A 15,838-nucleotide genomic window follows, 5' to 3' on the forward strand; every position below is an offset into this window, starting at 1 on the left:
GTATATATGAATGACATAATCAAGCTGTAACAAAAATGTAAACAAATAAAAACAACAGGAATTTTCTGGCTTTGATACAGTATTATGGGAATGTTTTGCAGGAACCATCTTCCAATATCATATTTCGTACATGTGTTTAAAAGGCAGGTCTACCAGTAATAAGTTTATGAAACCGTGTTGTGCAGGACACAACACCTTTAAAATCTTTTTAAGGACATTTGGAAACATTCACAAAATACTTAAAATAACTGGCATAAAATATAGCAATCAAAACCCCAGCCCAGATTGCACAATATCTTCCGGGTGAAGAAATGAAGAGGGAACAGTCAGCTAAACCAAAAGCCACAGAGTCAGGGGGTCAACTAGAATTCAAATTAAAACATTTTACTGTTGCCAAGCCTCAAACTGTGTTCCGTTTTTACATTTTGGACACCCAGTTATCTGTCTTGCTGTGTAAACACTCTTCTCTAACGATGGCTGTGGTGGATAAACATGTACTAAACATCACCACAATGTAAATGCATTCAAATGTACAGGAGCATGACTGTTGTTATTAAGAGCTTCACTTACTATGAAGCATTTTGTTATGATAGGGAATGCATTACCTTGGGGAACCACCACATGATGGTTTCATATGATCAGAGTTCATTTGACATTTTAAACACTGGGTGATGACTCATCGTGAGTGCTGCCAACAGACAGGAGAGAACTGCTGAAGCTGAAAACTATCCTGACTGTTCAGATGCCCACATGGTTGTTAAAGGGGCAAAGTCATTTAGATAGGGGTTATCTTATCTGAGTTCTACTCCACTGGTTTAGTGTGCCCAATTTATTTCCCATGTTCAGTTTGTGTAACCCTGCAGTATGTATAGAGCCCTCCCCTTTAAATGGTTTATAATTCTAGAACCGTTACCATTCCTGATCCATTTACTTTGTAAATTCCATATGAGCTGTTTTGAAATGATGAAGTTTATAATGCATTTATTAGATTTATTTTTATATATAAACTATTAACGCCACATAACCAGCATTTAACACGTCAGCAAGTTAATGCACTGAAAAAGGACCCCTTCAGATAACCCAGTTACTTCACTGCACTCGGCTTTATTTTGTCCAGCACTGTGTTGAATTGCAAATCCTCACTCCTGGACAGGCATAGCCCAACAATATCGTCTGCCTCGCGCTGGCAGCTACTTACTAATCATTTAGTTTGTGTGAAATTAATTTTTCATTTTGAAGCACATTTCCTTGGGATGCAACGTTAAGAGATTCGAGTTATTAGACATAGATAGCAAACATCCCACCTTATTTGACCTGGGGGAAGCTCCTGCCTAAAGTGATAAGACAATTGAAAAAGTACTCAAAGACAGCGGTGCATAAGTGGGAGTAGGCAGGCCTGGCATCCAGCCAGTTTGCCAGGCCTTACAGGAGTTTTAGGAAACTCTTTCAAAGCCGTCCTATCTGAGGGATATTTTGCAAAACTTGGCCAATGCATTAATTCTGGGCTCATTTGTACAAAAGAGCCTAGGAAAGTATTCAGTATTTCTGCTGCCTTGTATTTGGGGAATTTGGTTGCTTCAGTATTATGAACTGTATAAACTCAAAATAACCCAGAATTATTTTTAGTAATTGTTTAATCACACATATATTAAGTCATGGCACAAAAAATGAAAAATCCAGAAGACAGTTACAAAAGAAGATTCTTTACACAATGTATGGAGTTCAAGGCATACATTTAAAATCAAATAAAACCGGACAACTACCCTATTCACATTGTTGTACAGATGTCATGCTGCTCTTGATATAAAAAAAGAAAGTAACATTTCAACAAATACTGGTAAGAAATAAATATTTAGTGCCAGAAGCCACTGTCTTAATTACAGCAGCACGATTCTGTAAGCAAACACAGCTCCTTGTGATTAGTGGTAAAAGCCACGCAACAGCACATACCATATATAACCCTATTTCTGATGTACAGTAGTTTGTTTTAGCTACTGTATATTAGCTGGTTGAATAGAAACCATTTCACACACAAAAAAATTCATTCTACTTTAATGCACAAATACAAATACCTTGTAACAGCTCAATTTGTAAAGTGTTCGTAAAACCAAAAATCAAAAGCAAGCTAAATTGGTACTCACAGGATGGAGAACTCTCCCTTGAGACTATGTATTGTGTAACCGTATCTCATAAATGTATCACTTTAACACATTTTCCACACAATAATAATAATAATAATAATAATAATAATAATAATAATAATAATAATAATAATAAATTAGTACTATGACAATATTTTACTTTAATACTACAGGGGAAAAATAATTAATAAAATAATTAATTTTACATTAAACATACATAATTTTACTTGATGCTTTTGGATGCCTTTACACAAAAAGTTTCACAGTGGTTACAGACAATTCTCTTGAGATCATTTGCAAGACACCTAACAAGACAGCAATACTTGATGCACAATCCCTAAGTTTCCATGTGGTGGGTGCTCAGGAGCCCTTCATTGAACCAGTGTCCGAGTGGTTCCAGGCATTCTGTTTATGCTTGTGAATCTGCAATGTGGCTGTACAGGAGCACTGCTTAAACACTGGTTGTTGTCTGTTTTTTCTCCAGGGCGATTCTCTATCGCACTGGAACGAGGGCAAAGAAAGGCTTTGCAGAGTGGCAACTGTTCAAGTCTTCCTTTTTCATCTGCAGAACCTTCTTAATGTTTTTAACATCTTTACTGGGCAGATTCGCTTTAATATAGAGCAGAGCAGACAAGTGCTTTTCGCTGTGGGGGGAAAACCATTTGAAATAAATAAATAAAGAACATCTTTTTAGGAATGTGCTATTTGATCAGTGCACATGCATTGGTCTCTGCATCGATCCCAAACACAACTTTCCTGTCTCATAGCATCTTAAACCATAGCAAAGTGTAGCAAGGCATAGTAAATGAGAGAGTCACAAACAGGTTGAGGGGAAGCCTAGAACAGCCTGGTAACCTGCAAAACTGCTGTGCAAATTCACCGAGGTAAACTTTTACAAAACAATCGCTAACGATCTGTTGAAGACCCATTCCTCTCTGTTCTATAAAGACAAAAATTGTCTTCAATTGTACCCCGGATGAAAAGGATTAATATAGAATCGCAAGTTCCAAATCCATAGCTCTAACTCCCTCGTTAAATATTTAAACCTATACTTTCATCAAAAAGGTTCAGAAATCAGTCACTGCATGAGTTTGCAGTTTCCCTTGTATGCCCAAGGCTTCTATTAAGATGTAAGAGCACAACAGTGCAGTGCTGAATGAAAGCTTTCGGTTTGTCTTTATGAAGCTGTCATGTGAAACAGAAGGGGGATTTACATGTTGGAAAAATGTGCCCGCCATGTGCCCTGGTGGGAAGGTGAAAGTGCACTCTGCATTTTTTCATCTTTACCTTGCTGAAACACGAGAGCACACGTGACGAAGGAGGGTAATATTGCACTGTTCTTCTAAAGAAGACTGCGAACAAATACACGTCAAAATTCAGATTGCTCACCTGATATCGGGGTAGTCTCGGACCAGAGTTGCAGTTTCTAGTACAATCATACTTGGGTCTTGAAGCTTGATCACTTCAGCTACTTTTGGGAGGACATGATGCAGCCACTCTTCTTTAGATTCCTAAAAAACATTATATATATATATAAACAACAACAACACTACACTAACGTAACAAGGTCATGCCATGTTCGATTTCTTTCTTTATTATGTACAATTCTGACTGAACCTTGCTCTTGTTGTACAAGAGCGATGTGCCGACATTAGAATCTGAATCCTTTCTGATTTGATCTGACGTGTTGTGTGTTAAACCTGCTGTGCAATCCTTTCTGACGACAGTTTGTTTGGTCTTGTGCGTGTTGCTATACTCGCATAAAATGGTTGTAAGAATCTACATGCCACAGGTCACTATAGGTTTCAAAAGGATTACCGTGGCATTAGTGGTGCCTGTGGGTCACTAGATCGCCAGCTTGGCGCAAGCAGGATTCAAACCACGTCTGCATGACTCCTCCTGCACTCCAAGCAGCAGTGCTTTACTAGATGAGCCACTAGGGGGACCCATTCCTAGAATCTTGTGGCCCCTTTTGTCGTTGTCTCACTGGAAGCAGCATTCATTAGTGCCATGTCACTAGCCTATAGCCACGGACACTAAATCCAAACATTCTGGTTTATCCAGATAACACTTACGTAGCGTGTGAACAGTTCCTGGATTTTCCTGGAGTCGTCACATATCTTCTCTGCCATTGCCTTTTGCTGCTGTTCATATTTCAGTTTGATTTTCTTCTTCATGATCCTCTTGGTGTATTCAGCAATAACCTCAAAGTGCAGCCTCTTCAGCAGTTCCTGTTATATAAAAGGCCCCAGTGTTAATAGCCAAGGAGATGTATTACCTTTCTTATTCTGATAATGGGTGACTCATACGGCATGGAAAGGACTGTTTAGCTGCCCTCAGCAACAAGTTTATTCTATGCATGCTCCTGCCAAACTGTTTATATACAGAAAAAAAAGCCAGGAAGAAGTCCTACAATCAACACTTCATACGCAACAGTGTCAGCAGGGCACTGCACGCTAGTACACTGCAGATCAGCTACACTGCAGTTAAGTAAATGTCCTTAAAAGACACATGCCTGTATTTTCTCCAATCTGCAAACTGCAGGCATGCTGCCTCTTCCATGGTAAATGTATTACATGGGCACACTCATTCTCACAGTATTGAAGATGACCAAACACATTTCACAGTTTGAAGGTTAAGGCAACCATGGTTTTCTTGCGATCTGTGCTTTGGTAAAAACCAAAAGATTAAGAAATAAGAATGAACAACTGACAGCGTCCTGTACCTGGAAACAGCAAGGCTTCAGTTTCCTGAATTCTTGAATGTGTTTCTCAGCCAGATCGAGGATGGTATCCATGACAGGGTTAGAACAGGTCAGCCATTCCCAGGTAACCAGCACTTTGTAGCAGGGCTAAAAATACATATATATACTTATATATTATATATTATATATATATATATATATATATATATATTATATATATATATATTATAAAAATCTAATTAGTCTTAAGAGAGATTCCCCAACAGGGTCTAACTCAAATAAGGAGGAAACAAAATATATAGTACAGTCCTACCGGTCGACCTGACTTTACGTCTCGGGGCGTGGGGCGCTCGGTACCCGGACAGTTGTGACGTGGATCACCAGGACGTGGCGACTCGTGACGATGGTGACACTAGGTGATAGTACTTTAAAAAAAAAAAAAAAATTAAAATTTTGACACCCCACTAGTATCACTGTATTATAAACCAATACATCTGTTCCATGTTAATTGTGTTGCTATTACTGGCGATGCTGTGGTCTGCTATCTAATGGTCCAGCTAGGGTAGATATTTTTAAACGCTTCTACAAGGGAGACCCTGAAATGCAAAGGAAGTAATGACAACCCCCTTCCAAATACAAACAGTATAAACACAAAAAAAGCAAAAGCTGGAAACTACTTTATTTATTTAAACAACAAGTGTATCATTCACTAAGCTTTCACAATGCTGTTAGACAAGGCATACCATAGCAAACTTCCATGAGGGATAAAAAAAGAATCTTCAGAAATAAATACATCAGAAAATACCATCCAGTACCTTCAGAGGCAGGTGCATGAGGTCAGCCAGATACCTATAGCCAGTGTCCTCCAGACCACTCAGGATTGACAGACACTTCTCTTTATCTTCCGCCTCAAAGGACTCATTGATTTTTTCAAAGTAGTCCCTGGAAAACAGAAAGAGGTTAAACGCTGGAGGTGTTGCACTCCGTTCACACTTCACTATACAGATGTCAATATACAGAACCAGCAGCATAATATTTATAATAAAGTTTATAAAGTGTTATTTAATGGATGTGGTCATAACTTATAACTACAAGTCTATGAGCAAGTTACTCATGTTATTGGCTAGATTTTAGCAGATAATAGATTCTAATTGATGCAGAAAAAAACACAAAAAACAAACCACAGGACACTGAATTAGCAGTTAGCAGAGACAGCTAACTTGGCAAACTGTGGCTTTACTAACAAATTAGAATATGATTTCATGTCATGTGGTTTGCGGGGTGAATCATACAGCACAGGTTCGCGTCCTGGCTGTGCAAAGGCGGCCGGTCTTCGCTGGGGACATCGAAGGGAGCGTCCCATTGGCTCAGGTGCTCCCATGGGTTTGTTCGTGGGATCGGACGACGCCCACTGAATCTTTGGGTCTCCTGAGCCATGTGGGGAATTGTCGTGGTGAGGAGAAAAGCGATTGGGCATTCCAAATTGGGAAAAAAAAATGATAACTGGACACACTAAATTATAGCAAACAAAAAAACAGAAGGCACGTTCAAATTTTCATGCAATGAAACCTGTACACAACCCACACAGGCAAAGCACTTCTGCTTGATTAGAAGAAGCAGCTTACCTCAATTGTTTACAGTTAAACATATTTGCCTTAATGACAGCTGCACAATTCTTGCATTTTTCCTTAGCTTTAATAAAATCTTCCAACATTTTCTTGTACCTGAAAAGATAGATTGAGTACATTTAAGTATCAAACAGGCTGTCTCTAGAAGCTGTCTTTTTTTTTTTTTTTAAATAAAATTTATAGTTTACATTTCAAAAGCTTTAATTAACTGGGATAATACTTGTGTTTATATCATCGTCATCATCTTATCGGGGGTCAAGAAGAGCTACTTCCTTGTAGTGACCCCTGGGCAACGTCTCTGCCGGCAAAAAGCTCTTCAAATCGAACTTACCATGCAATGCTTAAGCAAAGCAATGTTGGGCTTGGTTAGTACTTGGATGGGAGACCACCTGGGAATACTGAGTGCTGTTGGCTGCATGTTAAGCTCATATGAATATATATATATATATATATATATATATATCATCTTATCCACCAAGGGCTTTTTAATTACAGTATTCTTACACTACTCTATATCAAATTACTGGAGACTAAAAGATGAATTTGTCATAGGGTCATGTTTCTTTTAGCTTCTCCACTACAATTTGACAAAGGAAGGGGCTCATCTGATTAAAACACTTTCATTTCCATGATGTCATTGCTGTAGTTGCCGCCGACAGGAAAAGCACAGGACTGAATAACCACGAGCAACTCATAGGATCCCTCTGTGCTCAGAGTTCTGCAACCATCCTTGACCCCAAAAGGAGTTCTGGAGTTCCACGCAGAAGCCATTATTATTATCTTCATAGCTTCTAAAATCTCTTACCTTTCCAGACACTCCAGCAGTGCCCACATGAACATGCGCATCATGTTTCCAAACTCCTCGTCTAGCGCTTCCTTTGCCTCCTTCATTGCTCTTTCGATGCACTAAAAACAAAAAGGCATTTCAGCGATATCCAGACAGTAAGCATGCTTAACCATGCATCATTAGACATCAGTATACTGTAAATGCAAACATTTTGACTAACATGAACTCCTGAACACAACAGTGAAATAGTGGGTAAACTTAAGGGTTGACTGCTGCTAAAGAAACAGGGGATTTAACAAATTTAAGAAATACTCTCTCATACCTGGATCACATGAATGGCTATCTCACTGTGATAAAACCCATCCACCTGCTCTGGGATTTCCCCTTCCATCCATTTTTTTACTTCATTTCCCACAGCGTTAGAGAGCCATTGTTTTATTTCACACTAAAAAATAAAATGTAATAAGGGTTACGGTACCAGCTCTCATGGAATGGCTGAACGTCTCATTGACCAACATCAGCAGCTCATCAATGACTTCTTCTAATTATTTAGAGACAGTGGTTTCATATCAGAAGGCGCACTGTGTCATTGGCAAGAACTTTGAGATGTTTTAGTGACCTTCACTTGGCACATTCTTTCTTTGATGACCTACTTCAACATTATTTCATATTTAAATGTGTATTACTATCCAGAGGTTTGCAGATTTTTAAATGTTGGATACTTCATACATGCTCATGATCTGCATTCTCTTAGAAACAAGGTCTTGCATTTTCATATTAGAGTTGGTATTTTTGAGCATTTTAATGCTGGCAGTGGAAGATGGAGCCCTTACTGAAGTGGAACAATGGGCATATGGGACATTCAACACACAGCAGTTACACCTTTAGCTCCAGCTACTGTGCAATATGAAAGCAGCACTCTAACAGTCCAAACATTTGATCTAATGCTGACCAGCCCCTTTTAAAAGGTCTGTACAGATCCTCCTCACCTCTCTGCTTGAAACGTACTGCGACTCCAGCTGTTTAATTACATCTTCAGGAAGAAGACTGCCCAACGATTTGCCATCAATCTCTTTTTCCAAGTCTCTGTGTTTCAATATGTCACTGAAACAATTAATATGGAGAAGAATACACCAAACAAAAAATTTAGAAAAATACTAATAAAAAATCCATTAAGTATATTTTGAACCCGGGCTAATAGTGTAGCATTGGTGCACTGTGTGTGGGCATCTAAACTACATCCCTATTGTTTGCTATATTCATCCCCTGCTTGAGTTAAAAATACATGTTTTAAACTTTCATTACATTACTGAACTAGATTTCACTTTGCAACCTGAACATGTGTGTAGAAATATCAAAGCTACATATTCCTTGTTCACATGCTCTACATAAAAAATCTTTAACCGCAAAGTCAAAAGTAAGAAGAATTTATGTTTAGAATAAAATCGATCATGATTCTTTCCTAAAAAAAAAAAAAAAAAAAAAAAAAAAAAAAAAAACATGTTTCTGTAGAAGTAATAATAAAATCACTGTCACTCACTTCTGATAATAATTATGGACCCAACCCAGCACATAGGAGCAATCCTCCTGCGCCAGCCCGAACTCTGTTATCTTCTTGAGCCGAGAGGAGAAGGCGGTGTGGTATAACTTTGCGTATACATTGCAGATATCATATCCCTCCGGGTAACAGCCCTTAACATTCATTACGACGCTGATCAGGTCCTCTTTCAACCGTTTCCCCATTTTGAATATGTCTTGTTTGATTGAGGACAGCTTCTCTGCCTCTGTGCCCTTTGGGATCTCCTCCATGCGCTGTTCTACGGCCTCCTGCAGGACAGTGTCCAGCTTCTTCCTGCACTCCCTCGGCCTACATTGCGGGATCCTCCTGTTTCTCTCTTTCTCTTCCAAACATTTCTTGTCCCGCTCTTCCTCCTGCTCGATTGAGTGCACGGCAGAGGCGAGTCGTTTCAACTCTTCCCCCGAGAGAGTGACCCCAGCTGCAATGGTTGTCCAGAGCTCTTGGCTGAACGTTTCATACGCTAGTTTCAGCTCCTCTTCCTCTTTTAAGGCCTCTTCCTGGTCTTCACTTCCATCCACACAATAGTACAGCTTTTCTTCTAAGCTAATGAGCTGTTGGCCAGCTTCTGAAATTCTTCCTAATTTGAGATACTCCTCATAAGTCAGGGCTGACAGAGACCAAAGAAAATAAAGAAATTACTACTGTGGGTATCACTATTATTATTATTATTATTATTATTTATTATTATTATTATTATTATTATTATTATTATTATTTAATAAGTAATGTGGTAAAGTATAAATGCGTATATGCTGGGTTCCACTGGTGTCCTCTCATGCACAAAACTTATTCCAGGAAGTAATTCTCAACTGCCACTGCTGCAGAATGTTTGATAACACTATGTAACACTATGTAAATTTACAGTATAATCGTAAATCTCGAAAAACTACTCACTTCTAAATCTTTTGTAATCATTGTTGTATTACATTAGTATAAATACATGTTAATTTTGATTCATATGTTGTTTTTTTCTGACTTTATGTGAACAAAAAAACACAAAAGCGCCCGTTTTCTCATTGGAAATAGTGATATTTCAAAATATCACTGTCCTGGTCACGAAAGCAAAGTTTGTGGGGAATAATAGCAATTTTATATACTTTTGAAGCATAAGCAATTAGGAAATAACACTTACTACCCAGGAACAAAAATAAATAAATAAAAATTGTTACACGGTGTAATAATGCTATTGCGTGCATAAGCACTGGAAATACAAAACTGCCTACAAGCTAAGTTGTAAAAGTTTAACAAATAACAATAAATAATATGCAACAATATGCAACATTTTAAACACATCCTAAATGGGTCTATATATATATATATATTATCTATATATATATATATATATATATATATAGAGAGAGAGAGAGAGAGAGAGAGAGAGAGAGAGAGAGAGAGAGAGAGAGAGATAGATGGTATTTCAGAAAATGCTATGGAATTTTTCTGTCTGCAAAATAACATATAAATTACCTTGAGGTGAAGAATCGCTGTCTGTCCTAATTTTGGGACTTTTTTTATGAGTCCAGGCGAAAATTTTCTTCTGTAAATTTTTTTTGTATTTTCCGTATTTATTCTTGCGTGGTAAGCCATCCAGCTGCTCGATGGCTTGGTCACTTGCAAGCGCGTCTCCAACGTTGTCTTTGGCGTTTGAGGTTTCATCAGCAGGAGTTCCCATTTTTGTTACACCTGTAGGTTCTATAAACATACTCGTTTTTAGTGGACTTGAACTATATAACAAAATATAATATGCAATACAATACAGTTATGTTTAATAATTGTCTTTTTATAGTAACACAGAACTGCTAACTACCTCAGCTGTCTATTTACACAATGCAGACTTTGTTTACATATCAGATTGATTCATTCAAAGTTCAATAACTTGTTTATTACTATTTATTTTCATAGTAATATATAAGACTTTTAACTGTTTGATACGTGAAACAAACCCGTAGACTTTCTGTCAGAAGAAACTTTACTCACAGCATATACATTACAAAAGTGCTGGATCGCCTTTGCTTACAACTGCAATGCGTATAAGCATTGAAACTGGAATAAAAAATTAAGCATTTGTATTTGAGAATAGATAACGCATACCTTTTTTTATTGCCAGTAACTGAGCAAAAAATGAGCAAAAAAAAGCAATTAAAAAAATCTATTTGTTCTTAAAATCAGTGAGTTTCAAAGTCTTAACATAGTTTACTAATTCAAACGAAAAAACATTGGCAGCGCGCTCTCGACGGTAAATAAACATCTGCCACTTCTACTACGAATCGAGTCAAATGCTAAAGGAATATGAACCCAACTAATATAGTTAGCAATTCGCACAACAGCTCTGAATATTGATGGCAAAAACGTAGGCTATATAAAAACACTGAAGAATATCTATTTGCAGCACGAAACAAACAGTTGGTTTTAGCATTGCTGTTTATTACAAACGTACATCTCAATACAGTACTTTCTCTGTTGATTTATAAAGCTTCACTAGTAGTCCTAATGTTATTTACGCTTCTACAAACTACCATTTCAAAAGTCCCACGGAGCTATTCCTGTCAAGCACACTCACTATCACTCTCACTCTCTCAAATAGAAAGCATTAGCCTTGCCTTTTTATACAGTCTTTAATGTAGCTCAAAACCCGCTTCTAGGTGTAAAAGCAGAACCTTACCCACGCTCATTGCAGAAGATTGCTGCAGCGATATTTAACACGGCGCTGAAGCAAGTAATCGATACTTAATAAACAACAGGAAACTGTACTAGCACACATGCTATTGGTTATATCGTGCCACACATGTCTATACAACGCCTTCTATGGGCTCATATATATATATAAACCACCGGGGACCTATTGAACTAAAACACGCCTCAAATTAAAAAAAAAAAAAAAAAAAAACTGGAATAACGAGATAAGCAGAAAACAGATTATTGCAATGTTGCACAGAGAGCCCCAAATCAGTAAGTGTAGCTTTCATAAAAGAAAGAATAAACCGTGTAATCAAAACACGTTTCTTTATCATCAGCAGATAATAATAACATCGCAAGTTACTCATAGATTACCGTGACAGATTTGCCCCCATTTTACAGAATGGCAAAAGTTGTTGTATAGCCAATTACTGGGTTCCCCATCATTTCGTAAAACCATCTAAACATGCAATTTAATTGTCCTTATTTTACATCAAATTCAATAATCCTAAATCCAGAAAGATAGTAAACTGCTACTCACACAAGGTCCCACTTGAAGGATGTATTTACACGACTAGAACTTAAGGGTTTTTATAGCTTCTTTGCTCTCTACTCACGCTGTCTCTTCCTCAACGTCATGATTTATGGTGTAATCGCAGACCGATATAAAAAAAACGAGAGATGGTATGACGCAGACAGAAGAACACACCAAGACAGCTAATAAACTGCTGAATTCGAGCATGAAGCTACTGACTGTGGGGTGCCTGTCTTCATTTTACTTGAAACGTTAAAATGTACTGTTTACTAGGGGAGGGGGGAGGGGGCCCGAAAGACAAAATCTCTTAACGGGGGCACAGCAAGCAAAGTTTGGGAACCCCTGCGCTAGAGGAAACGCGCTTCCACTCACAGACTCACGCAGGGTGACATACACAAACACTGAAGACAGGACAGCACACACACACACCCAGTAACTAACAATACCACGCTTCCCTCCCAGCGTCCAGTCCCACCCAGTCCAAAATGACCCGCTGTTACAAATAATATATAAAGAGCAGGTTCCTTTTGGTTGTTGGTGATGTTGTGACGGTTTGGGACTGGCGCATATGGTCTTTCTCTTCTGTTACTGCCTTGAGTATTATTGCACACTTTGTTTCTATGGCAGCAGATCAACAGTTTAAGCGGGGGCTCTCGGGACTCACGATGGTCAGTTTCACTTCCTTTAAAACACAGGATTTCCGAGGTTCTATACATATTTGCAAGATTTTTTTCAAAACTTCCCTTTTTGAAACAGGTGTATATTTTCCATTGATCAGAAAGGGAAATCTAACGAAAAATTTATATAAGAAAGGGGAATTCACCACATGCTAGTTTCCAGTGTTTTCCCACCCTCATACTATACAGTAAAACAAACTATTTTTATTTCCAGCACCCACAGCTGTACATTTCAAATTAGTCATCAATAACATGGATAAGATACCACAACCTATATCCACAGTTTGCAAGTTTGACTTACAGGAATATGCATATTTTCATATATGACTAGATTGATACTTTCAATAACTTGAGTATACCTTACTTTAATCTAAAATATGTCCTGAACAAGTTTTTTCACAATTGTATGCACTCTTCTCTTTTTCTATGTATATTGTAGCGTTTGCGAGAAAATGCAGGAGGCTCACACAGGATTGGCAGGTTCTCGAATTCACGGTTTATTAAACTGGGACTCTTCATTGGACAAGTAAAAGCATACTGAGTACTGTAGTGCTACTCAGACTGTGACAAATAATAAAATAAGAGAAAAGAAAGTCCAAAAGCACACTGTTTCGGCCGTATGCTACAGCCACTTAGTGCAGCCGCTGGTTTCTCTGTCTCCTGCTCTCCTTGGCTCTGTCTTCCACGTTCTTTTTCTCACTCCAGCTTCTCTGGGTCCCAGCAGCCCCACAGTAGTGGCCTGTTACTTATTCCTGCATCCAGGCCACACCCCCATGCACCAGCAATGTTGCAACTGGGTACCACTCAGACGGCAAGCCGAGCCCGATTGGTGGAGACTCTCATATCTGAATCCGTGATAACACGGGCTGCATTGAGCTGTTGACCCAGTTACAGTATATATGGAAAAATGTAGAGTGACAGACGCAGAGAAACACAAACCGTGCCTCCGTATACTTTCATATTACATTACACTCAATGATAAGAATCTCCTTGATTTCAAATCCAGGGCATTATTTATCCTTGGCTAGAGCTCATTCAAGCAGGTGTTAAAATGTGTTTTCTGCTTATTCAATAGAATTATATTTATATAAGATATTAGAGCTATTACAGCAAACAAACAGTAAAAGAGCACTGTGACAGGACAGCTGATAGTCAAAAAGGCAACGAAAGGAAACAGGAACACGAGAATTAAGTCAAGCTCTTTAGCACACATTTATTACTCGCTGACTCAAAACAAACAGTAAACAAGCAGGCAGAGAGGCAGCTAAGTGGTTTGTTTGTCCACACCTTTATTGTGAAAACTAGGAACAGAGGCCACAGACGATGTTGTACGTGACAGCCGCGACCACCAGGCTGATGGAGAGCAGCTTCACTGATTTAATGATATCAGAAAAAGCATGACACCACCGCTCGCTGATGCACGACGTGGTATATTGCCAGCCCTTTTCTGTGGTACCAACACAAGAGTCCAGACTAGGTTTGAACAACCAGTGGCAAGGACATCATTTACAGCTACAGCTTGTTACCCAAGACTTGTGCCAAGTCAGAAGGTAATAAAACAAAAGGTTCAAGATTCTTCTAATGCAGAAAAGAAAACGTGTTAATGCACAAAATGTAACTGAAACCAACAAAAGTGAGATGATGCTGTTGCTGCTGCAGGTGTTGCTGTGAATAGGATGTGTGCTGTTTGTGGCTGTAGAGTAGGCTTTGAAATGAGCAGTTATAGTTTCCATATGCAGGGCAGAATTACAGTTATTGCTTTTGCCAAGAGATGCTGTACACTTAATATTATGAAATTTAATACAGGTGGTATTCCAGAGGTATAATACTTTACACTTAGGTGCAGTTTGCCATACAAAGACTTTTTTTTTTTTTTTTTTACCTCATGTCATAGATCTCCTCTTAGCAGCTGATTGGTTAATAACACTGACATAGGCACATTACCTCTTTACAGCAGGGCTTGCTCTTCAGTTGAATGGTAAGATGCTCCTCCTATGCTTCGTATGCATTGTATGCTTTGTGGTTCATGGCCAGCCCTTGCTTTTCCATTCATTTCACTGGGCTAAGATGCCAATTCATTACAATCACAAGCCCAAGTTGAAATTATTTATTGGTGTACGCTGTTATCAATAAACTTTGTTAACATGTATGTTTCTTTGAGCTAAAACACACCAGCACATGATAATGGATGTAAAGTTCACATGTAGGTGAAAGTGGCCAGAAAGCATCCATAAAGAAGAGAGGTAGCTTATGTAAACGGAAATCAACTGGTAAGTCAACAATGCGTGCTTTCTGATGAAGCCAAATGCACAAAAAACAAAACCATGGAAGATTGTAGAAATCAGTTACCCAAGTAATCATATTTAAGTGTTAAATAATACTAGTAATACAACTTACCCTCGTATTTGTATGATCTCAGGGCGCAATAAAACCATAAAAAAAAGAATAAAACAAGGTCATTATGGAACCCACGAAAATACTACAATAAAGCTGTTGAATACACCAGTTTGCTACACTCTTTCAACATTGGGGACATTCAAGTGTTACATCATGAAGGTTACTCACTCCTGGAATTCAACACAATTAGCTTAACTTTGAATTGTCTTACACATCGTTCTGGTAAAGTGTGCTCGCCTCGCATGTACTGTTAAATGATTAGTTCATGTTTTAATAGCTACATATTTTGGGGAGAGTTTTTGGCTTGAAGCCTGTTTATTCCCGTATACTAAAGGAAAAAGAATAACAGCACAGATGAAAAGCTCTGTAAATCCATGCAGCTGACCAAACTTTCACGAGACGGAAACTCCAGTCAGATCGGTGTTCCGTTTCACAGCTATGGGAATTTCCCAGCATTGATTTCAAAACGTATATTACTATGAAATAAAGACCCCAACAAAAGCTGTATCTTCTCTTGCCGCATGCCAAAGAAAAGAGGCTGGTTAAATCTTAATAAACTGCAGTTAAAATAATTAAAATCTAACAGACCAGACCAGCTGCAGCTCTCACGCAATATTGCATGGTATTGCCAAGTAGATTAGCAGTTATTAGCCTGCTTCATCATTCTTCTGTGAGACTTACCTTTCTTATTTATGCCTTACCATTCATGCTTTT

The 15,838-nt window shown here is 38.3% G+C and overlaps 1 protein-coding gene across 3 annotated transcripts; it reads right to left on the reverse strand.

Moving 5' to 3' along the window:
- Positions 1-1,619: 1,619 nt before the first annotated feature.
- On the reverse strand, positions 1,620-12,162 carry LOC121324224 (tumor necrosis factor alpha-induced protein 2-like). Of its 3 annotated transcripts, none has more exons than XM_041265875.1 (12): positions 12,057-12,162; positions 10,307-10,531; positions 8,801-9,446; positions 8,250-8,364; positions 7,583-7,705; positions 7,279-7,379; positions 6,471-6,569; positions 5,661-5,787; positions 4,867-4,992; positions 4,217-4,372; positions 3,531-3,652; positions 1,620-2,785 (listed from the first exon to the last, which is right to left on the reverse strand). In XM_041265875.1, exons 2-12 carry the CDS (start codon positions 10,509-10,511, stop codon positions 2,635-2,637), a joined length of 1,971 nt encoding a protein of 656 aa, XP_041121809.1. In that variant the 5' UTR covers positions 10,512-10,531; positions 12,057-12,162; the 3' UTR covers positions 1,620-2,634. The 3 variants fall into 3 exon arrangements, with proteins under 3 accessions (XP_041121809.1, XP_041121808.1, XP_041121810.1); XM_041265874.1 differs by lacking the exon at positions 12,057-12,162 and adding an exon at positions 11,502-11,589; XM_041265876.1 differs by lacking the exon at positions 12,057-12,162 and adding an exon at positions 11,440-11,530.
- Positions 12,163-15,838: the final 3,676 nt, after the last annotated feature.

Source organism: Polyodon spathula, chromosome 12, assembly GCF_017654505.1.
Source record: "Polyodon spathula isolate WHYD16114869_AA chromosome 12, ASM1765450v1, whole genome shotgun sequence".
Taxonomy (NCBI): domain Eukaryota; kingdom Metazoa; phylum Chordata; class Actinopteri; order Acipenseriformes; family Polyodontidae; genus Polyodon; species Polyodon spathula.

Bases quoted from the DNA above. Each gene is read 5' to 3' on its own strand.
- LOC121324224 (XM_041265874.1), bottom strand. The intron at 8,365-8,800 runs GTGAGTGACAGT...TAATTGTTTCAG, and splicing joins GTCCATAATTATTATCAGAA to TGACATATTGAAACACAGAG. The intron at 5,788-6,470 runs GTAAGCTGCTTC...TCTGTTTTCCAG, and splicing joins TTTAACTGTAAACAATTGAG to GGACTACTTTGAAAAAATCA.